Below are 24,131 nucleotides of genomic sequence, written 5' to 3' on the forward strand. Positions count from 1 at the left end.
TGGGGAAATTTTGCACGCACACACACACACACACACACACTGGCTGAGCAGGGAAAGGGGAGCGAGGGAGGGAGCGAGGGTGGGGGGTGGAGGGGAAGTCATTTTGAGCACTCAGATATGCTTTCCTAATCATGCAGCCCCCAAAGGGACACCGCAACCTTTCAACGCACTGATCAATGGCCACCGTTTACAGCCATAAATTTTTGGAAATCTAGTTTATATCCTTACTGAACTGCATCATTTGATCGGCTGCCTCTCGTCCCTCGGGCGTGTCCTTGCTTTTCATGCCCTGATGCAAAGCAGCTGGGGTCTTGGCGGGTGGGAGTGAGTGGGGGGAGAGGAAAAAAGAGGAAGAGGAATCGTCCCTACACACACAAGTGGGCAGCTCCTCAATCTTCCTTCGCAGACGCGCCTCTCCCCCCTCCCCGTTCTCTGGGTGATCCCAAAACCTCCTCCTTCTCCCCTCTAGACTGCCACGGAAAGCACTCTGCCTCTATTCCTGCCGTCCTAGTGAGCCAACGCAAAATATCTAATATACAATTACAGCATCTTTCCCCCCTCCCGTACAGTTTTAAAAATCAATATCCTCCCGTAATAACACTGGGGAGGGGACTGAAGAAGTGGGTGTTGTTGAATAAGGGCAGGAAAGAAGAGGCGGTTAGTTTGTCATCTCTCGCAAGCAGCAAAATCTCATCCATCAAAAATGGCTTGTAAAAGGGGCAGCAATCCCTCCCCCAACGGGCAGCAGCAGCCAAAAGCCAGTGTGCAAAACAAGCGTACTGTTTGCATCTGTGTTGCAAACAGTGCAGGGGCATGGCAAACAAAAGCACACCACTAGACGCAGACTCCTCTTTCCTCAAGATTCCAGTTTTATTTATAATAGAAGCCAAGTTTCTAGTCCTTATAACCAATGAAAGAATTTATTGGCTGAATAAAAACTTCCAAGGATTTTCTTACTTCTCTCCATGATCAACAAAGCCAAAAATACCGTATACATAACAGACTTCTAAAAATGATAGAATGTATGCAAATTGGGTACATTTGCTCACATGGCATAATTTATCCAGGTTATAGACCTGATTTTTTTCCTCACATGGGATTCAACCAACCTGGACACAGATATTTTTTCCTTTTTTCAGTGTGCCATCCATACAGTTTGGTGCATAGTTTGCAACTGGTTCTGAGCCAATTCATGTAGAAAATAAACAGACAACCAAGCCAAAACCAGCCTCCTTTGTTTGGAGTGGACAAGGGGTCTGAAGCTTTCAATACTATGCACTCAGCCTTTCTTCAAAGTGTGATTTATATCCCACTTTGCATCAAAGAACGGCATTCAACAGTAAGGCGGGTGATGACCAGAAGGGCCCTTTTTGTAGGTGTCGCTCTGCAGTCTGGGCACTCGCTGGTTGGCATCCCTGGTCTGGGTTCCCAAGGCTGGTGCTGGGCTGCCTATTCATCCCATGGCTGTCTAAATGGCTTCCAGAGGGCCGCGGCAGTGTGTCCTAAAACGAGCAAGCTATCAGTACAATTACAAGTGCAACTACCAAGGAAAGAAGCCACAATTACAGCATCTGCCCCCCAAGGCCCATTTGACAAAAACACCTTTGCCTGGTAGCTAAAGGACAGCAGGGGGGCAGCCAATTTAGCCTCCCTTGGGGTGGAGTTCCAAAGCCTGGGAGCGGTCACTGAGAAGGCCCCGTCATGTCCCACCAAATGTGCATCCAATAGCGAAAGTATGACAAGGAGCACTCTTCTGCTCCTTTACTCCAGGTAGACCAGGGATCGCCCCAGTCAGGGATGCAATGTTATCTTTTAAGCAAGTGACCCCTGCCAGTACAAGAATGCACAAACTTCCTTTCCCCAGCTTCCACCCTCCAGATGCGTTGAATTACAACTCCCATCAGCGCCAGGCAGCTTTGCCAATGGTCAAAGTTCATGAGAATTGTAGCCCATTTGGAAGGCACCAGATCTAGAAAAAAGACTCCAGATGTTAATTTTTGGTTGACACAGATCTTCTATAAAGCTCCAAGCACTGAAGTTTGGCACGGACACGCTTCTAGAGGGCTGTCTATGTAAGAATTTCACATCAGAGATGATTTACAGATGCGAATTCTCTCTCCCCTTAAAAACAACAACCACCACCACCACCACCATGGGAAGAATGTTCCGTTCCCCAGATACAGCATCGTGCCTGCTTGAGCTTAACTCTGCTGGATTTGGCTTTAGCAGGTTTGCAGGCAGTACAGACCTAACAAGAAGCAGTGTTATCTGTGCATTCTGCAGTGTTGCATGACTTTTAAAACATTTAATACTAAGCGCAAAAGAGGCTCTTTTCACTGGGACAGCTGTACACACAGACTTGTCCCTGCCAAACATGTCAATTACCCTTGAAATAAAGCGCTCGAGCTCCCTTGCTCTTTCTGTGTGTTGTGTGTGTGTAGGGGACAATAGCCAACTAGGTTTTCCAAAGTGACAGCACTTATTGGCCTGAAAAGCAGCCTTCCCCAGTCTGGTACCATTCCCAAGGAAGGGCCTTACCCAATGGCCATGTTGGCCAGGAATGATGGGAGCTGAAGTCCAGCATTTCTGGAGGGCACCAGCTGCTGTAGAAGCAATGATAGATGTCTGTTTAAATTCTTTTTGCAACGGCTGGGAGACCTGCTTGTTTGCGCTGGTGTTTGGAAGATACCTTTGGGTGGTTGCTTCGTTTGTTTACTGTACTGCAGCTGATTATTATTTTTATTATTATACTTAGAACTGGAAGAACAGTTTAAACTTTTTTTTAAATAAGCTAACAACTTTAAGGAATCCTTGACATAAATTCATCAAGACATTTCAGGATAATCTCAGAGGACAAAGATTTTTTCATGAATTCGTGGCAATCGCCACAAGCAACAAGACACGCCCCAATGGTAAGAGTCATCATTATACAGAAGGTCAGCTAATTCCATCATGCCAGAGCTTCACACCAGAAGTGGAAACTGGGTCAGCTCATCTTGGCTTCCCATTCAGTTCTATGGAGAAAGTATATAAATTGCCATCTGAGACCAAGAATGCCAATATGCAAATGAAGGGATGGAATCATGCATATAGGGCCTGAGTCAGCTCTCCACTGAGTTGTATGGGTGGGCGAAGGGATACAGATTCTGAAATTAAGACTCAGAATCTGAAATTAAGAAACAGGATCTAAGAATGCAAAGGACTTGGCTCTCAACAGTTTCCCAATGAATTATATTGCAGAAAATATAAAGGAATGTAATCGAAAATTAAGAAGTGGGCAGAGGCTGACTGTCGCTGTACCCAAACATGAGCATCAGCTGAGAAGATTTAGTCTTCACCTCCAAAGGGTCTCAAACACGCCCTTTTAGTGGATGTTCTGCAGTTGCAGAAGGGGAATCGTAGCTTAAAGTGCTGGGGGTTTTGATTTTTTTAACCACGTAAGAACTCCAGGGGGAAATGTGTTTATTTATCCAACGGGTTCAATTTTCTCCTCTTAACACGACCTTATGCTGGGGCAAGCTGATCCCATTTAAGAAACACAGCTTGTGCTGTAAAGCCAGGAAAATGTTTTTTGCCCCAAGCAACCAGGGTGCTTCCCCAAAAGTACTGCTGGTTAGGTAGAATGCGCCTGCTTTTGACCACCAGTTTGAGGTTTTCCATCTTCTGGCCGGGGGGCGGACACTGATTTTTGGGTACTGTTCCCTGCCTTGTAAGGCTGAATTCTAAAGTAGCAAGTGGACAAAGGCAGGAGGCCCACCTACAGTTTAGTCCTTGGGCAATGTGCTTGAGCCCTGCCTGCTCCGGCCCCTAGAAACAGCATCCGTGGCAACAGGCCTGCTTCTGCGTACCCTGCCTTGTCCAGCACGGAGCAGCCCACCCTTTCATGAGAATGAGCAACGGCCTGCAAGGGGAAAGTGCCCACCTGCAGTTCCATGAGACCACAGGGTATCTTTCCACTCCTGGACTTGCCCTTTTTTCCTGAGGAAGTCCATGGGCAAAGGGAAAGGAAGAGGGAATGGTCATGGGAAATAAAGGGTTTATTTTAAACCAGGAAGGTGCTGGGGGCCAGCCTGGGTGGGGTGGGGCGGGGCGGGGCAGGGCTGCAGGGACAAAATGATTTTCATTGAGATGCTTGGAATCCACGTCTGACTGGGTCGTTTCAAGCCATGCACGACCTTTGACTAACTTCATTGTGGGACCACGCCAGAGCAGCATGTTCCCAAGCCTTCCAGCCCTGTGGGATTCTCTCTTCCTGATGCCACGTTCCACACAACGGGACTCCGGATTCAAGGGCTGGCAACTTGGAGAGCTGAGTGAGCTGGTTTTATGTCCAACCCCTTACCCCAGAGGAAGCTGCTCTTCTGCTCCTGCCAGCAGCAAAGAGGTCATTGATTTACAGTGCAAATTTTGGTGGCAATTCCAGTTTGCCCCTCACCAACACAAGTTTCAGCCGTGCAACCGTGGGAGTGCTCAGTGGGGAGGGGGCACGAGCTGTGGGGCACCCACCGCTGCTCTAGACAGCTAGACAAGGAGGGACGCCATACAGAGCTCGGGACCTACTTGGCAGAGCACTTAGTGGGCCATCTTTCACGGCCTCTGAAAGAGAAACTGGTTTGCTGCAAATCAGCAAAATTTTAGGCCAAGGACTATCTCAAGGGATGAACCCCCAACAATCAAGATCCCCAAGGCTTAAACACGTGATCACTGCCCGGATGCCTCCTCCACGGGAGCTTCAAAGGAATGCAGAGGCAGGGGATGCTTCACTGCGCACACTTTTCCGGCGCTCACCTGTAATAAGGCTGTTTATGAGCAGAGGTGCACAGACCATGCCCTGTCAGATTCCGTTTTACAGCATGTGCGGAGCCATAAAAAGGTGGTAAAAATTCATAGTATGGAAAACAAGCAGAGCCATTCCTCTCTGCAATGAAGAGAGAACGCCAGAATCCATGCACGGGCGATATGCAGATTCACCTGAGAGCAAGAGGAGGGGCTCTCTCATACCAATGCTTTATGGGAGGATGCAGGAACCCAATGGCTAAGTTACGGAAACCATCTGTGCTACTGCCACGCAAACTGTGATTAACACTTCCCTATCAGCCCAGGCTTGTGGACCTGTTTAGATGGGCCCTTTGACTCCATGCCCCTTCCCCGCCATCAGGGCCATCAGATCAATTTATCCAGCCCTCGACTAAACTGTTACTATACCACCTTTCAGGTCAGGCACTCTCCCAAAACACCTTTACAACAGGCCCCTTTAAAGGCTATGCTGTGAAGGGTAAGAATCCCAGGTAATTCCAAGAACAGCTTGTAAGAATACCAGGTTTCTGCAGAGACTCACCAAGTTCTCTGCTTCCCACCCATTAAACACACAGTTAACAAAAAACTTGAACAAAAAGTGAGGACCCCAAATTCTTTTATCTGTTCCTGAACCTGCCTCTGATCAGTTGCAGAGCGGGACAAACGAGAAGGGAAGAGTTGCTTCCTGGCCTGACTCAATCTTCGGGCCAATCTTGCGTCCAGACAGAACTTTCCCCTTTCCTCTCTCTTCCTCCTCACTCGCAGGCACCGGCCTTGCCATTTCTTTTCCTTCCCCATGTCTAGCCACGTCCACTCTCTCTCTCAGGCTTTAGCAGTGCTCTTCCTCTCCCTCTTACCCCGTCTTCACCTTCTCTCTGCTCCGAGCCTCCAGCCCCACTGCTTCTGCCCCTCTCGCAGCCTCTCACTTTCTCTCCCCTTTGCCAGGCGATGTCTCTCCCCCCCAGCCCCCAGCCTGTTCCTCTTCCCTCCCTCCCAGCGCCTCTGCTGACTATCCAGCCCCCCACAGCAGCCGTTAGGTGACTGGTGGCATCTTCCACGTGAGCCATTTTTGTGGTGGGGCACACGGCAACTGCTCAGAGGGCCCGAGGGCCCCAAAAGGTTGGTGGTCCCTGGTGTACATGATGCTCGCTTTCACCCCACAGGTCATCCCACCCACAGGTGCCAGCTGAATTTCTCCCTCTATTTCCAGAAAGCAACACAGTAGGGCATGAGAAAGTTGTGGCCCCTGCAAAAGTTTTGCCTTGCGACTCTTACGAGCCCACACCTTTGTCTGCGCTGGCAAGGGCGGATGGGAACTGTGGGTCAAAACATCTGCAGGACCAAAAGCTGCCCCTCCCCTCGCAATATAGCTAAGAGGAAAATAAAACAGAGACACTTGTCAACACTAACGCATTTCTGCTGGGTCAGAAGTCTGTAAGTGCATCATTAACACTCCCCCAGACCAGGCACAAGGAGAGACAACGTTCATAAGGGGGGGTGCATGGGTTTGTGACCCATGGATCCCCCAATCTTAGAGGGGACTGCGAATGGAACATTGCACGCTTGGTCTAAGGGGAGCTATTCCAAATGTCCAGATCAGAACCATGGCGCAAAGGAACAAAGACCCCTGACTCTGCTCCTGCAGGGCATTCTTAGCCACCTCGGCCAGCCAAAAGGCGCGGCTGTTTGCAAGCCTGTCGCCTGAGCAGGCCGGGCTGGAGAACCAACAAGCCAGCACTGCCTTATCCCCCCCCAAGCGGGTGCTCTCCAGATGTGTTGGGGGCACCCGCCTGGAGACGGCTGCCTGACGGGAAACGAGGCCTGCACCACTTTGGGCCCGCTGCTCGTCTCCATGGCGACGCGCGAGGCCTGCTCCGGTGAGCTGATGCATCCTCCGATACTGGGCCTGACAGTTCCGCGGAGACCGCAGCCGTCCCCCTTTGTCGAGGCCTCGGCCTTTCCGCGCCGCTTTTGAAGGCGGCCGCTGGAAGATAGCAGTTTCACAGGGAGCTGCCAGGAGGAGCCGTGCCCTCAGCGTCACTTAAGCGTCCGACTGCACTCATTCAGCCCCCACCAGCCCGTGACAGGCCCTGACAGCCAGACTCCTTAATTCCTTTTTCTTATTCCCTTAATCTGTCATCTTTATCAGGCCAGGGAAGTGCCAAGCGGCGTCCAAGAGCCCCAGCCCCGATCAATCTGCACATTACAGCTGACAGAATGGTGCTAATAACTTATTGATCTCGTGTTTGCCGAGCCCCGCCGGGGCCGAAAAGGCTGCCATTGATTGGCTTGAGGGGAAAAGAACCTCTCGGCTGAGCGCGGAGCGGAAAGCCTTCAAATTGTCTTCTTCCCAAGGAGCTCAAAGACAGAACGAGGGGCGGCAAAGGGGGGAACAGAGGGAGCAAAGACACACGCGGAAACACACACACACACACAAGCAGTGTCTGGGGGCTGAGACCAAGGGGAGAAATGCTAGGAAAATAAAAACTACAGTCTGCCCATAAAACTAGACTCGGGCAGCAGTTTCCATAACAGACGGGTGCTGTATCTCCTCCGGGCAGCAACCTGAACTTTTAAGGAGCTATCCATGGTCCTGAACCTTCGTGACCAGGCTTTGGCATCATGGCCAACTCTTTTAAAGTTCAGGCTAAAACGTGGAGCAGAAACGCCATCCACCAATGTCTATTTTGTAAGTCTGAAATGGAGACATTACTACAAGGTGAAATTCTTTCCCAGAATTTGTGGTAAATGGATCTTACGAATGGTTCCCCCCACCCTCCCCCCAAAAATATAGTATGACTACTTTTAGGACATGTTAACATGGTATCCCCCAAGATTCAGGGGAAGGGGCTTCACTCATAGCATGGTAGACTTCACGGCACATAGGAATCCCGCCATTGAGAATTTTGCTCTTCCCACAGTAACTCAGAGAATGCCTTGGGGTCCAGGGTGCCGCGGGAACTGGGAGTGGGCTGCGACTGACCGTGCTCATAGCAAAATGAGCCACTGCAGAGGCTCTTTGTGGGCATGGCTGACCACAATGCACCCATTTCCCGGAAGGCCAACTAGTGAAAAAGAACAGCAACTTGCCCAGGAACACAATAACACGGCAGAAATGGAACCAGAGTGCCAAACACAACTTCACCCTCTTGAAACTGAACAGAGAAGGCGCTGAAGGGCAGCCCCCTGCTTTCCAGTGCAACACACAAACACTAAAAAATCTGAATGAAACAAAATTAAATCAAGCCTGGCACGTACTGACTGGTGTACTGAGGCCCATGGGCAGCATGTTGGAAAACCCAGCCTTAGGCTAAAACAACACCTGGGGCAGAAATGTGGGCAGGCAGGTGTCCACATGGGGAGACCTCCCCTGGCAGATCTGCCTGCACGTGTTAACATGGCTCCTGTTAACAGGTGCAGGCAGTCAAGAGATGAGGCTCCAACACCTGAAGTCTGGTTTGGTTGCATCTGAATGCAGAAGGGCAAAAATGGCTTCATGGGGATCCTTTCATCCCAGAACTACTGACGGGATTAGCACAGCTGGGCCTACTCTCAATGACTGAGTATGGACTATTCTTGAACTGCGGGTCATCATGTGCCTGAACCCAGATGGGCTAAGAAACAATCCAGAGGCGGAGAAGCAAAGGCACACTGATCGCAGCACAAGGAGCCTCCTGGGGTTCAGAGCCCAGAGTTTTTGGAGCCATGGGCCAAGTTGTTGGTATCTACCCACCAGTGCAAACGCCTCCGAGAGCATGAAGGGTGGGATTCAAGTGCCGCACATGGATGGAACGGTCCATGGCGTGAAGGAGCCAGTGGGGTCAGCCCCAGGTTTCAGAGGGCCCTTGGGCAAGACACCCTTAATGCCCCCTCCCTGAGAGAATTTGTCCTCTCGCCCCACGGTCACCAGCTGCGTTTGTTCTTTGTCCACTTTCTCAACATGGTTACGGTGCTTCCGGGCTTGACAGGCAGAGCGCTTGGGGGCACGGAGGGCACAGCACGCCCCACTTCTCACCACCACCACTATCTGACCAGTCATCCTACCCTTGCACCGGAGAAGGGCAGGAGCAAGCCCGAAGGCCCCTTGCTGCAATGTGGAGACTTGGCAGGTGCCCAACCCTTGGCGCTGGTCCGGGAAGACCCCTTTGTACCTTTTTCCCACCACAAAGAGTAGCAATACGGACCCTCAGAGGGGGCTGTTTTTTTCTGTGGGCGCCCACCCTGAATGTGGCCTTAGAAATATGTTAAATAAATAAATGGGATGCGGCAATTAAACCAGCTCTGAGATAGAACAAAGTGGGAGGAATTAAAAAGGTGGGACACAGGGAAGGAAATCAAAAACAGAGCCCCCGCAGTGGAAGTGCGAGCTGCAAAAAGTTAAACACACGCACGCAGGGATGAGAAAAAGCAAGTGACTGGGAAATTGAAAGGTGGGAAAGGGTGATTTGCACTGCAAAGTCCCCCCTGAGTTCTTAATTGGTTGGGCTCTTTCTCCCCCTCCCCACTCCCAATGCTGGGGATGCAGCTGCTCCCTCGCCAATTAGTTTCCCACTGCCGGAGAGAGCAGAGCATAGCATCTGTGGAACAACAAGTCGTCCTGGCAGCCCTGTTCAATACCTCACTTTTGTATCTGGGGAAGGGGTAGGTCCCTGGTTAATTAATGAGTTGCAGCCACAGCACTGGCTTAACCCTTCTATCTCCAAAGCCATCCAGGCACTCCTTGGGAGGACCCTGCTCTCAGCTGCAAGCCCCCACCTCTGCGAAATTAAAGGTGCAAACCCCCACCTTTGGTGAGGTTAAAAGCACACCCCTTTGCAGCACAAGGTGCAAAATCAATCTATACAAGAATCAGGACAGAAAGGTTTTCAAGTGGATATGATGTTTTGTTAAAATGAGGAACTTGGCAACATGCCTGGTGCAGATGTAACATTTGTGAACCCTGGCTAAGGAGCTGGGATCATGCCAAAGACTTGTGCGCTTCCTCTTTCAACCCCGGACTGTGAAAAGATCTCCTCCTCTTCCAGGTCTTCCTTTGGAAGCGGATTTATATTCTGGAAGCAGCATTATAGCTAGGCAAGAGTTAATCCTAACTTACATGGGCTTTGGCCAAGGTCTGCACAACTTCTAGCCCTACTTGCAAATTCTGGCTCACGTAGAAGTCAAGTTCAGTGTTAACGCTGATAGAGGCAGAACACGGCCACACGGCTGGTTCCAAAATGAATGCTTCTTCACATCCCACAGAGTTGAATTATAGAATTTGCCACAACCCACAGTAATGGCCACCAAGATGGGCATCTCAAGACAGGACTAGACAAATTCATGCAGAAGCAGCCCACCCATGGCTAAGCGATCGTCTCCAGTGCTGGAGAAAGTGTGCTCACGTGCTGGGGAGCTCAGGTAGGAGGGCGCCCAGGCACACCCCTGGAGGCCTCTGGCTGGCCACTGCGGGAACCAAATGCTGCACCACATCATACACCTTTGGTCTGATCGAGGAGGGCTGTTCTTGGGTTCTTGATCTGCCCATGAGAAAGGAAGGGGAACGTGGGCGACCCCACAGTGCGTCAAATGCAGGGGTGCAGATCCTTGGGACGGGGGCCAAATCTGCCCCGCTGGAGTCACAAGTGGGCCCTCCCAGGTTGCGCGCATGGTCACCTTTGCTGATCACTGACCGCCTAGTGGTTCCCTGGATTGTGTGTGTGTGTGGGGGGGGGCTCCCTCCTTCTAAAAGGCGAAAATGCCTCTCCTAGGGCCTAGTTTTTGGACATATGAATGTGAAGCGAAAACATGCCGGTGCTTTTGACCCCATTTCTTTCGACTTTGGCCCCACCCACCAGAGGGATGAGGCACCTCCAGTTTTTACAAAGAGATTTCAGCTCTTGGGTAGAAAGAGGATCTGCACTCCAGTCCTAAGGAAGTTTTACACCTGCAGTGGACATAAGAGGTCCAGCCTGGGAGGGAGGGAGGGAGGGAGAGAGAGTCTACACACACACACACACACACACAAAACACTCATACACTTTATACATAATACACACACAATCTCTCTCTCACACACACACACAACTTGATACCCAAATCAATCCATTCACAGCAAGGTTGGGAGCAGCAATTCATTTCCTGCCCTCAGCAGCAAAGAGAGGGAGAGTTACAGAGTCACATTACAGCTTACACTGGATTTCCATATACAACATCAGAAAGAGAGGATGGCACAGCAACCACATCTTGGTGCTCAGTCAGCTCTGCCTGAGAGGCACCTGGAAGTGGTTCACGGACTTAGGCAGTTTTATTTTTAAGAACTGCCTGATCCAGGCCCTTCCCTGGATTTCGCTTGGGCTGCTTCTGTACCAACACAAAAAACTATATTGGCCGAGAAAACCCCCACTGGCTTTAATATGAGCCAGGATTTGTTGGAAAGCAACTTTCCCCCAGTAACTAGCTGGCTAAATCTATTCCCAATTTAGCAGTGGGTGCCACCTGTTTTTTACAGAAGACTGGCAGGACCCAAAATAGGTTCATTTGACACTAGAAACACTCCATTAATTGGGCAGTGAAGTGAGAGCTTAAGAAAAACCCTTTCTGAAGACAAACTCTGAGCAACATAAAAATCGTAGCTTACCTGGCCAACACTCCTTTGATTCCTTAAAAGGCATCCTGCAAAATGATTTGGGACACTGCCTGTTTTGCCCCCCCAGCAAGACTCAGCAGACCCTCAGGCTGCATTTACCTGGGAGTAAGCAATTTCCTTGCATGAAAGCTGGATTAAGCAGGGGTGGGCAGAAAGTAGTTCTCTAGATGTTTTGGACCTCAATTCCTAGCATTCCTGACCACTGCGCACGCTGGCAGGACTTCTAAGAACTGACATCCAAAACATCTGGACTTCTACCTTCTGCCCACCCCTGGATTTAAGTACCTTAGAGGTCTTTGGCCACAGATCTGAATGCTTAGTTCTCAACAACATGACAGGTTCATCCTCACTTCCACCCCAGGACCTCCTGCCCTGGAGATTTTTCTGTGCCACAGCCTCACACTGCATTAACTCCACCTCTTCCCACTGCTTGGCTTTCTCTGCCTACTCTTTCCTCCAGTTCTTATCTACTCCTCTAAAGCTCTCAGCCACAATGCCTCTGTGTTCTTCAACCCTCCACTTTCCTGTCTTTGGGAAGCTTGGCTACTCTTTCCTCCAGTTCTTATCTACTCCTCTAAAGCTCTCAGCCACGATGCCTCTGTTTTCTTCAACCCTCCACTTTCCATCTCTTATTACTTGGTTGTCCTCCTCTCCATAGCCAGGCAAAACAATATCCCCCTCCTTCATACAAGCTGGACTCATACAGCAACAGAATTGTTGCTGTTCATTTGCTTAACATCTGGAGCATGTGGGAATTTTAAAAATTATATTACACTGGCTCAGCTAAGACATGTCCTTACCAAAAAAGTAATATAGATTAAAAGGTAACTAACCTGTGCCAAGTTATCCTTTTAATACTAATAAAAACAACCCTGGCATTCTGCACTAATCAATCTGGACCAATTCTCCCCACCCGCAATTCCCAAAACGCAATCTTGCTGCAAATTAGAATCCGCCCTTCACATACAATCATACATCAAGCAGGTGGAGGAAATCCACATTTTAATTCCCTGATTGCAAATTGACAAGATATAAAATTATAAAGCTATTACAGGTCCGCATCAACCAACCTTCCCTGCGCTTTAGCACAAACAACACAAAAAAAACCCGTGGTTAAGAAGATATAACTATAGTTTGACATGATGTCTGAATCAACAAACCATGATTTACAGCCTGGAAGGAAACCAAAACTAAAAGTCTAGTTTGAGGCCAGTTTGCAAACCAAGATGTGTGCTAATCATGCCCTGCTGTTACAGCTCAACTGGGTAACCTCAGCTAACCACTGCAGTACATCCCCAGACTGCAACATTGATAGAATCGGGAGAACTGCAAATATGGGAAATGAAAACAAGCACATGGCGGTAAAGCAGTTTGCCTTCAGCGTGTCTGAAAGCTCCAGCAAGGTTTGGGTGCTAAACGATGGGTGTTATCACAACTCTTGCCCAAACGGAACATTAAGAGAAAAGCCTTGCAGGATCCGTTGAACCACACATTTTCTTTCTCACAATGGATAACCAGAAGTCTCTAGGAAGCTGATATGCTAAGTCGGGAAAGTGGTAGCATGCTCTCTCACCATCCGCAAAACCGGAATTTGGTGGGGCTTTTGCCTGTGAACCTGGCCATGAATGCGACCAACCTGTTTAAAGTCATCTTAGCTAGCAGCCGTCACAACATCATGTGAAACTGAATTCCCAAAATTAGTTATGGATGTGTTAAGAAATGACTCGTGCCCTTCAATTTCTGCAAAATGGATTCACCTTCTCTGCAATCTCATATTCCTACTGTTGGTATACATCAGAAGTTCTCAAAACTTTCCGCCTTCAGAAGACAACTTGCCCTCTGTTTGCTTGTTCATTAAAAGGCTCATTTTTTTTCTATGCATTTTACAATACCAATAAAATACAACTCAAATCACAACAGAAACATCAATATAAAATGAAAAAATATGCCAACCCCGCATAAATTGTAGGTATTTGGGGGCACATGCCACAGAACGAGACTGCATGCTATGGTGAGGACAGGCTAAAGGCAGACTGGGATCTCTGGGTAGGTCTCCAGATGTTTAGCAAAAGACCGGCACAAGTTTCAAAGTTCCCTTTGTTGTCTTTATTTAACTTGCCTGTCTGCCCAATATTCATTCCTTGTCTCCCACCTCCAAGTGAAGCTTCCCTCACCTTCTAGATTGGCTGTCTTGGAGCAGACAGTGTTGTGTGGTCGTTCCAGCCGATTTTAGAGTTTTGTGTTCCAATTCTTGATCTCCAGTGAATGGACATGTAAAAATGACGTCGTTTGCTCACAGGGCATAGTAGGTAACTGGAACTACCTGCTCCCACCAGCTACGCATAGTACTAGATCCGGCTCTGCCTCCACAACCCAGTTTTACCTTTCTCCCAACAGAGGACCTTGAGGTTTCCGCTGAAACACCAAAGTTGATCCTGCAAGCCAAAGGTCTCTCCACCCTACTCTAGTGCAAACCAGGCCTTACCCCAGCCATGCTTGAAGGGAAGGTAAACATCAGTACTCCCCTGCAGCTGGAGAAAATCAGAACTGGCTTCGTTATAGAGTAAGGTTGGGATGGGTGAGCAAGCTGTACTTCTGGAAAGCTGGCCCTCTCCTCAACTCCCCCTGCTCAGCCAAAAGCCGTCTAAGCGATGGCAAACTCCACGCTGGGGTTTACCAAAGACGAGCCGAATCTTTTTCAGTCTGAGGGCCGAATCCAATGTCAGGTAAGCTTTCAAGGGCTGCATTGCAGTGGTGGGTGGAATTGAAGGCAAAAGACGATGAGGACAAATACCAAAAATACAGACCTATTTTCGCTTAAAGTGCTCACTGCAGGAATGAAGCCTTAAGGAAGGCATTCAACCTTTTGGACTAGGAAAAAAGTCTGTGCAAAAAAGCTGGGACACCACAAAAGAACTGGTGGCCAGAGAGAGAGAGAGGCAGGGTCCGGGGAAGTGGGCACGGGCATTTGGCAATCCTGGAAGGCTGGATTTGTCCTGTTGAGTTTCTGGGTCTGTACTGAATGTGGAAAGATACAGGATGTTCCATGAGAGTAGATACTGCCGTTTATAAGAGGACAATGCTGATAAATGAATAACTTACCAGACAAATTCACCCTTACTCTAGGAGAGGGAAGGAAGGCAGCATCTGCTGATAAGTAAACAAACATTTCCTAAAGCCTGAGCATCCCAGATTCAAAATCTAAGCCTCATGTGAAAGGACCATCTTGCCAGGCTGCAGCAGAGGAAAAACAACATCAGTGCAAACACACAAACAGATGAGTAATGAGGATGGTTTAATCACCCCATCCTCAGCGTAAACAAACGCCAACTGCACGAGGCCAGCCACCGCACCCAGGCGGCCGTCCTTTCCCAGGGCAAACCGGGGGCAGCCATTCCCTCCTGGCGCTAAACCACCACTGGGCGCAGGCAATCTGCTCATTTTTGTGTGAGACGATGCACTGAAAGGTGTGCTTTACAAAAACAATACAGGGGAAAACAAAAAGCTTACGCCTCAGCTGGAGCAACAGTCATAGGCTACGACTTCCCCACACGGTCCAGAAGAAAACCTGTGTCAGCTCCCCCCTTGAGCCGCAAGGCAAGGTGGGGCAGCAGAATTCACCTTTCTGAGATTAGCAGCATATCCCGCTGCCACTTTTTCTAGGCAAACACCCTGGATTGCACGAGGGCCTTCTGCTTGCACCTGCTGCAGAGGCGTTCCTCCCCTCAGCTGCGGTACCCTCCTTGCTCAAATATGGCACTTTAAGCATGGCGCTCTGCAAACTCAGAATCTCGGTTTTATTTAGCCCCCAAAACACTGGGACTGAACGCACACTTATCTTTTGAAAGACTGCCCTGTGCCGTTTCCTCCTGCAGACTGCTGCTTTTCGTTCCTCCTGGCTGGGTTAGCCACGCTGGGGGACCCACTCAATCGGGGATCATAAAGGCCAGAGGTGGGGAGTTCGATTGGTTAGAGCAAGGATAAGCAAGCAACCTGGTATCATCCAAGGCTACAGTTCCCATAAACCCACTGGCAATGCTATCTGGGGCTGATGGGAGCTGTAGTCAAAGTATCTAGAGAGCCCCAGGTTGCTGCCCCATGATGGGCAACGTGGGAGTAGCGAGACCCTAGTTCATATTCCTACTCAGCCATGAAGCTGGCAGAACAGCTCTGGGCCTGCCTCTGTGGGTCAACTAACCTACCTTGCAGGGTTGTTCAGAAGACAAAAGGCAGGAGGGAAGAAGCATGGAAGAAAAGAGGGACGTCAATGGAACGAATTATTGCATGGAAAATGCAAACACAAGCCAGGGTGACTGGATGAGGATGATGTCGTGATGCTCTAGGTCAAATCAGATTTGGCTGCAGAGCGACATCAACAGGAACTAGTGGGGCAATTCCAACACCAATGTGCATGTTTCTGCAGAGAGCGCTGAAAGGCAGACAAATGCTCTAGCTGGGTGTCTTGGTGCCGCCAAAAGCATTCCCAGGACAGAGGGGTTCTGGATCAGCCCTGGGGAGAGCGAGCTGACCCAGGCCGGAGTGACAGGGAGTGTCTCTATGCCCCCTCCCCCCCGCCCCCAACCACCCATCTCGCTTTTGCACGCCCTGGCAGAGTGAATTAGCCAAACTGGATAGAAAGGATTGGATTTGTTTACAGACACGGGGCTTCTCAGGGAGGCGCTAAGCCTGTGTTTGATGTGCAAACCACCAGCTTTGTTGCCATGCCTTTGTCAGGCAGCCGCTCCTCCGCTCATCCCTTGGTGTGTCGCTCTCAATTAAGATTAAAAAGAGCCTTATGCCATCATCATCCCTCTCGCACACGCAGAAAACCCTTTTGTGGCAAGAGAGCAGCACCTTGCAGGCATTTATCTGATCTGTTTGGGCTGGGGAGGGGGTAGAGGGGTCGGAGGATGCGCGGCGGGGGGGGAGCCCATGCAAGTGTACAGAAGCAATTATTCACCAGAACGGCCTCAAATCCTGCCACCACGGAGGGGGAAGGACGGCGCAGATCCTGCAGTGAATTGATTACAAACAAATTAAGTACATTTGCATATCTTTTCCCAAACAAGATTCTCTTCTGCAGCCGTCTGGTACATTATTCTAGGAAGAGACATCATAATCATCCACATTTTTAATAAAAATAATTGAAGAGAAATGGAGTCACCCCATCAATCATTAGGCTAAGACAACGGCAACAACTTTTGAGTCTTCCTCTCCTTGAACTGTTTCCATTCCAGCTGATCGTTCTGAGAACTTTACAACTGAGAGGGAATTCCTCTATGGTTTCCCCTACCTCCTCCTTCCCAGTCCCATTTCCTTTTATGCTATGTCTTTTAGACTGGACGGAAAAGTAACGGGACTATCTTATCACTGATCACCACCTGCTGCCTTGAGAGCTCTATTTTTTTTTTTTTTGGCTGAATAAAGTGGAATAAAAATCCTTTAAATAAAGTTGTTATTCGTGGCAATAGACTACAAGCAGAAAACCTTGGAGCTGTGAATGTCTACCTTCACAGCCCCGAACAGCACAGGATCAGTATGTGCAAAGGGCCAACTGCTACTGGATGAATTTGCCTGGATACTAAGGAGCTCGACTGACATCCCTCTCTGGCTCTCCTGAAGAGGGGAGAATTTTAGGGGGGGAAATTTTCAAGGAAATTTGCCTGGTGCCAACTCAGAACTTTCTTTTTTTACTTGCCCAGGTGACTGGAGTAGCCATGAGGCTCTGGCAGTCCTGCTGGTCTTACTTTTTTTGATGTATCTTAGATTTTACCTGGTTTCTTTTAATCACTATTGTGAGCTGCTCTGTGAAGGGCAGCGTGAAACTATACTTTTTTTTTTTTTCCAATTTATATCCTGCCTTTTTCCTACAAAGGGCTCAAGGCAGCTTACATCATTCTCCTCCTCCATCTTATCCCACAACAACAACCCTGTGAGGTAGGTTGGGCTGAGAGTCTGACTGGCCCAAAGTCACCCAGTTGGCTCCAGGGCTGAGCAGGGACTCGAACCCGGATCGTCTGAGTCCCAGTCCCATGCTCTTAACCACTACGCCACACTGGCTCTCTCCACACTTGATGGGGTGATAGCCATTACAGGTAAACAACAAGAAAAGGGGTGTGTGCATGGAGGGGGGGGGTCCTCAGGAGAGAACTACCCACCCCTAGCTGTGCTCACCCCACTCCATACAAGTGCACATTCTGGGCGCCTTCTAGAAGTCATGAGGGCTAGAAAGCGGGTTACTATTAAGGAGCTCCATTTCTTGACCTTTTGAGGGTAGCAAGTACCACTCGCGTTAGAGGTTCACTGGGTTTTGAGATTCCGTCCTGCTTGCACGTGCTACGTGTAGTTAATTCTAAAAGAATGGGTCCAGACTCTTCCCATGTGAACAGAACAGAACAGAGATGGTCCGGGTTCACGTACTCATGGAAAGGGTGTATAGAAAAAGGACTAAATATACTGCTCCTGCCAGGCATGTCAAGTTCCAGGTCACCCAAGTGTATCTGCCCCTGGCTAGCGCCACACCAAAAGCTGCGCCACGCAGCCAACGGCTATTTCTGCTGAGCTCGGCAGGGCTAAGCCCCATACCCACAGGGAGCACCTGCCACCTTCCTCAAGAGGGGCAGAAGCCTCTGCTGAATGTGGGGGGAGCTATGCCGGCGGACAGAAAGGGAGGGCAGGAAACTCCACTGCAATGTGTGAAACCCCAGCACGTGAGGAGCAACAGTGCAAAGGGCAGCGCTGCTCTCCTTTCTATGACTCCCACCCTCTGAATCCCAGGCAAGCTGCCCTCCCTAATCCTCCACTCTTAGCTACAGGAGCTGTGAATCTCTCTGCAGTCCATGAGGCCAGGAGTACAGAGCTCAACTGCGCAGGGCTCTGCAGACAGAAGGCGCTCGGGTATGATGTGGCACACAGTGGGGACCAAGCATGGCCTTCTCATGTGGCACCCCGGCTTGGAAGAACCACCCCGGCAAAAAGAGGGGGCAGTTAAAGCACAGAGTGCTGGACTGGGTGAGGCGGGCAGCGGGGGCCTTTGGACGGACCTTATCAAGCTGTGCTTGTGGGGGAAGCAAGCCTCGCTCCCAGACAGATTTCCACCAGCAAGGCAACGTGTGGAATGGAACCGAGCAGCCTTCCCCTCGCACCCCTCCAAAGACACAGCGCATTTCCATCCTTGCAGAGAGGCGAGCAGAGCTCTGGCGATAATTATAATAAATCTTCTGGTGCTGGGCAGAGCGCGAGGGCCCCGCGCAGGCCGCCCTGCTTCATGATTAAGAGATCCCTGTAATACCTTTACGGTCCCCCACGGGCTGGGCAGAGCGAGACACAGCTAAGCATTGCATCAAACACGTTAAGAATATCTCAATCATTAAGAGGCGACCGGCGGCAGCTCCGAGAGCAATCGATGGGGCAATTAGATTTTATCCACGCCTGCTCCCCTGGCCGCCTCTCTTGCATGTGCTGGCTAGGCAAAAGGCCAAGCTGTACCTGCCTCTTTTGTGTGTGTGTGTGTGTGGGGGGGGCAGTTCTGCCCTCTTTGGAAATACAAGATACGGCACCAGATGCTTGCTTTCTTGCTTCCTGCATTCATAACCAGGTCAGGGAAGACTTTTTTTGGAAAGGGCTGTATTTCTTGGGGATAGGGGAAGGTTAATGATCTGAACAGCATTAGCACTGGCCAGTCCGTGCCTCCAAACGCAAGCACACGGTCCAAAGCCTTGGATGCAGATTCTGTCGATACGGCATTGAGCTGTATTACATTCCAAGAGCAAAGCCCGGCCAGTTCCAGAATTCTTTCTTCCAAGAGCCTAATGACCTTCAGAAGATCCCATGCTGGCAGTCTCTGGGATCTGGCACGCAGACCGACTGCCTCGGAACATGGATGCTTGATTCTGTTACTGTGGATGAGAACTGAAGGGGCTCCCGCCCAATCTGTAATTGTCTAATCCTTGGTTAGCGCGTCTCTTTGGGTTGGGGGTAAGCCTTCTAAATCACAATCCATCAGCACTTCTTGTGCAACATAATCCCTCTGAAGGGCTTTTTCCAGACAGCCCTCTTGAAAATTGAGAATCTCAACCCCACCCCCCCAAGAGGGGTCAAAATTTAGTCCAGGTCTTAAGAAGGCTGTATTTCAGCCAGTCTCACATCTAGCTTGCCCACAGCCAGAGATACTGAATGTCTGCTGTGCTTGTGAAGAAGCTTTTAAGAAGCAAAGTCTGAACATTTGGCATTAAAAGGCTGCCCAAGCATCAAATACAAAGAACTTCTGGCATGCATGCCTCAGGTTGCAACACAAAACACACTTCTTAGAGCGGGAAAAGGCGACCCAGCACCTTCGGGATGTTTTGAGTACACCCCCAGAAGCCCCAACCAAACATGGCCAATGGTTGGGAATTATGGGGCTCAATGGTTGGGAATTATGGGGCTCACGGCCTAGAGTAACTGGACCGTACCAGTACTCAGGTACATACAACAAGGAATGCCAAGAAGTTGACTTCCAAGGATATATGCACAAAATGGCACCGGGAGCAGGGATGTGGGGCAGAGATTGTTTTAAACATCAGCGTTTGATTTTAGTGCAGATAAATTTCCATTTCGTTAGTTCATTATTGAAAAATGAATGCATGCCAATCACAAGAACAGTATTAAGCAGGCCTGGAAGTCTGGAATTAATGCGTCAAAGATCCCGAGGGACTGGGGTTTGGTGGGAGGTGGTGCAAGATGAGCCCTGACTATCCCGCCGCCATTCTAAGGTGAAAAGGCTGGAAATCCCTGCTCGGCCGCGAGGTTCACGAAGCGACCCTGAGCCAGGCACCCCAAGGACAACCTTCCTCCCCAGGCTGTGGTGAAGATAAATGCTGGGACGGCGTGCGCACAATCCTGAGGTTTTGAGAAAGGGCAGGTCCGGTGCCAGCATTTCCGCATTTCCAAGGGCGTTCAGGCAAGATTCCCTCGGTGGACCCCTCCCTCAACGTGCCGACCCTCCCACCACCGTCGCCACCGGCTGCGATCGCGCCTCGTCCTCCTCCTCAGCACTGCCACCGCTGGCTCGCCTGGCGGGCAGAAGGGCGCTGAGCCGTGGCTTCCCCTGCTTTGTCTCCGTGCCGCCAGCACTGTCCGGGCCGGAGGAAGGCGGCAGGAAAGCAAGCAGGTTGCAATGGGGAAGACGTGGCGCCACCCCGAGGGGCTCTTGCTCCCGGCCCACCCGCTGGGTGAGGGGCCTTGGCAGGAGCCCAACCATGCCTAACCCTGAAGCCGGCCCTGAGTAACTTAGAAGCTCTGGACCTTCCCCACCAGGCATCCGCTGGCCTGCCGCTCCCAATCCTTCTCATTTATCTTGATGCGCCTCTCCTCCCCGCTACCCGCCATTCCGAAGCTGCTTGGCTGCGCATGAAAATAAAAAGAGCTGACAACATGAGGGCCATCGAGAGAGAGCGGAGCCGCACTTGTTGATTGATGCACAATCACCCCCTCCCCGGCCCACCCGGCTCCTTCCCGCCAACACTGGGGGGGGGGAAGGAGCAGCGGGAGGTTCGACCTGCCTTTCAATCTCCCCTGCATTCTCCTTCGCTCAGCTGCAAGACAAGCCGGAGCCTGCTCAACTCCTCAAAGGTCAGACCGCGGAAAGCAGAGCAAGCCGCTCAAGCAAGGGGGCCGGCAGGGACCGAGGCGCCGCGCGACAAGCCTCTGATTAATGCAATTACAAACCCAACCGAGGTCTCTTTCTGCTCCGCTGCCCCGCTAAAACCTCCCGGAGGCGGTTCCACTTCTCTGGCGGCGCGCGATTCCAAGCACGCAGGTCAGGGGATCAGACAGCCGGGAGAGGGGCCCAAACAGCCACCATGCTATGGTTCAAGAAAGCCCCCCTCCCCCACCTGGCACTCCTGCCATAGGGATGGCGGGGAAGACACGGGAAAGCTGCGACACAGGTGGGGTGAGCCATCCCCTCCCCTCCCCACCTCGCCCCCGAGACCTACCTACTGCTCCCAAGCCAACATCCAAGGTGCTTCTCTTGAACTCGCAGCGGTTCTGCGTCTCTGGCATAACGAGCTGGCGGCTCTGGTGGAGGCTGGAGATGAAGGAGGTGAGATCGTTGTCCCGGCTGCGAGGGAGAAGAAGAAAGGACTCAGTCACACATATCCAGACTCTCTCCCATGCTTAGTCAGCTTCTCCGGAAGTTCTTTGGTTCCAGTTGTACCACAGACTTGTCCTGTGATATATTAAGGACAACGGTAACCCTTTCCCCCCCTTGTTCGGTTCATCCTTCCTTGTTGTTTCACCTGCAATTTCAACTCTTTTTAACATTACCTTTGAAAAAAAAAAGAAAGGGTTCTTTCCATCCTTCCATGAAGTCAGGAAGTGGGGAGTGAGGGAGACATTTCAACATGCCCACCCGAAAATATGAGTGTTCACCTTTTGAGGACTTCTGAGCGCTTCTTTTGAGGCAAGCTTTCTAAATGCAAGGAGCATCCACCAGCTGAAAAACCTCTGGACAAGGTTTGGATCACTAGCAGGGAACTTTTCACCTGGAGGAGGCAGGAAGGGATGACCTGAGGGCCCTTCTCACACCACCTGCAAACTTTTTTGGCACTCTGTCTGAAGCGAGGCAGGCAGAGGGGCCAACTGTCTGAGCCGGGGGCCTGCAGCTGCCTCGCACCAGGTGCTCTGAGCATCTTTCCATTGTCATCCCCATGCGAAGTGGGAAGCCATTTTCCTAGTCCCTTCCAAAGGGACATCTGGCACCTTGACCAACGAGCTCACCGACCGGGAGCGTCTCCCAAGCTGAGCCAAGTGGCGGCCTGCCCACCTCAAGCACAACAAAGCTAGAAATTCAGAGAAAATCGTTACGACTCAATCAATAACTGGCAGGCTGAACACCAATGGGAAAGATGGGGGGAAGGGACTAGCGCAGCCCTCCCAATCAGGTGCTCCCCAGATGTGCTTGGACTGCAACTCCCATAATCCCCAGCCAGCAGGGTCATGCTGACCATGTGTTTCAGGGTCCGGCACATCTGGAGGGCCGGATTAGGCTGGAAAGGGGCAAAACAGTGAGAGCTGGAAGGGGCTGCAGTTTAGATGGCCGATCCAAAAGGAGAGCAAGAGGCACATGCCCCTTTGGCATCCGTTCTGCTGATACAAATATTTACAAGCGTCGGGAAGCAGAACCAGACAGTGTGTTGAAGACGGCTGGGGTGGCTGCTGGTGATTTGCCCCTGCAGCAAACTGGTTTGGCAGGTTTTATACTGCTCCAAGACTCCACAAAGACCTGCCTCATCAGAGTCAACCGTGGAGCAAAGGGCGGAACGTCACACGTGGAATGAGAGGCAAACATCCGGCAGCTCTGGACCATGATGGAGACTGCGTGTCTCTAGCCATCCTTATCCTGACACACAGACAGGTACAATATATCCGGACAATCATAGTTGCGAACAAAGTTCAGATGTAAGGGAGGGGCCGAGGTTTTCTATGCCGGAGGTTCCAGGATCAACCCACCACATCGAAAGCCAGGGTTGGAGAAATAGCTACCCAGAATGCTGCTGCCGGTCAGTGCTGGGCAAGATGGGCCGTGGTGCAAGGCAGCCTCCTATATTTGCAAAGCTTATTTTCACAGCAAAAGCGTTCCTTTCTATGTGCTCTGCAGAAAGGGCCAGTGCTGCGTCTGGATAACCGCTATCTTAAATCACAAGCACCGGTGCATGGTGTTTACCAGATGTTTGCAAGGAAGTCTGTCTGGCAAGTCTTCAAGTTGCGCTATCTGGTTTTCAACAGCCCCAACCTTCAGCCTAGCCCACCGACACCAGTTCGCCTAATGGCATCGCATCACACGCACACAGCATCCTGTCTGCTTGGTCTATTAGCAACTTCACCTCTTCAGCTTCCCTCTTTGCTGCCAAGATGATCTTCGTGAACAAAAATATAAACAGACCAAATACAAAGAAGTTCTGCTGTGTACATTTGCTGTGTACATTTGAAGTTTGCCCTGCGCTGACAGTTCCAGCAATGCCATTCGGAGGTGAAGGGACACCGATGAATACGTCTCAACAAGACTGCCAGCATTTGCTGGCCCGTGTCCAAAAAAATTGGGGAAAGGATTATCCCCCGCCCTCCCCAAGCTATTCTGAAATTTCATCTGGAAATGCCAGTATTCACACATAAATGTCAACACTCACCAAATTTCAAGCACTCAATGCAACCTGCATGTTGCCTCTCTTATCATAATCACTCCTAGAAGGCGCGCTTCTTTAACGTATGCATTTTTAATTGGATGTGTAATAGCACGCGATCTTCAATGGCACGAGATGCTTGATTTGCCAGTCTTCCATTAAACTGGGATACAACGGCAGGAGTTACCCACAGCTTCTCCTTGGGAGGACCAAACTCTAGCACTGTTCGTCCTTTAGGTAAGAAGCCAAGAACTGCCTCACAGAGTCTGACCGATTCTCTATTTTCCACTTGCAATGAAGCCCAGTCAGATTCTCCCAGATGTTACGACTATGTTTAGCTTTTATGTTTATCGTTTCTGAATAATTTATTAAACTCCGTACAGAGATTAAACAATCTCACAACCTGACATGGGAACTGGCTAAAGGTAAACCTGGACCCACTGGTAGATGGTTGGGCGATTTGCAAAAGATCGGCATAGATTTCTAACTCCCAATTATTTCACAGCAGCAGAAATAAAATACCTCCTCTCCTGCCCGAAACAAGG

The 24,131-nt window shown here is 50.4% G+C and overlaps 1 protein-coding gene across 4 annotated transcripts in view; it reads right to left on the reverse strand.

Moving 5' to 3' along the window:
- SAMD11 (sterile alpha motif domain containing 11) overlaps positions 1–24,131 on the reverse strand; it is a 205,223-nt gene that overhangs the window by 49,331 nt on the left and 131,761 nt on the right. For all 4 annotated transcript variants that reach the window (XM_044445287.1, XM_044445286.1, XM_044445285.1 and 1 more), the window contains one exon: positions 21,400–21,524. In XM_044445287.1, the coding sequence (XP_044301222.1) occupies positions 21,400–21,524 (125 nt within the window). The remainder of the gene's footprint in view (positions 1–21,399; positions 21,525–24,131) is intronic.

This window comes from Varanus komodoensis, unplaced genomic scaffold (genome assembly GCF_004798865.1).
Source record: "Varanus komodoensis strain SLA01 unplaced genomic scaffold, ASM479886v1 scaffold48, whole genome shotgun sequence".
Classification (NCBI taxonomy): Eukaryota; Metazoa; Chordata; class Lepidosauria; order Squamata; family Varanidae; genus Varanus; species Varanus komodoensis.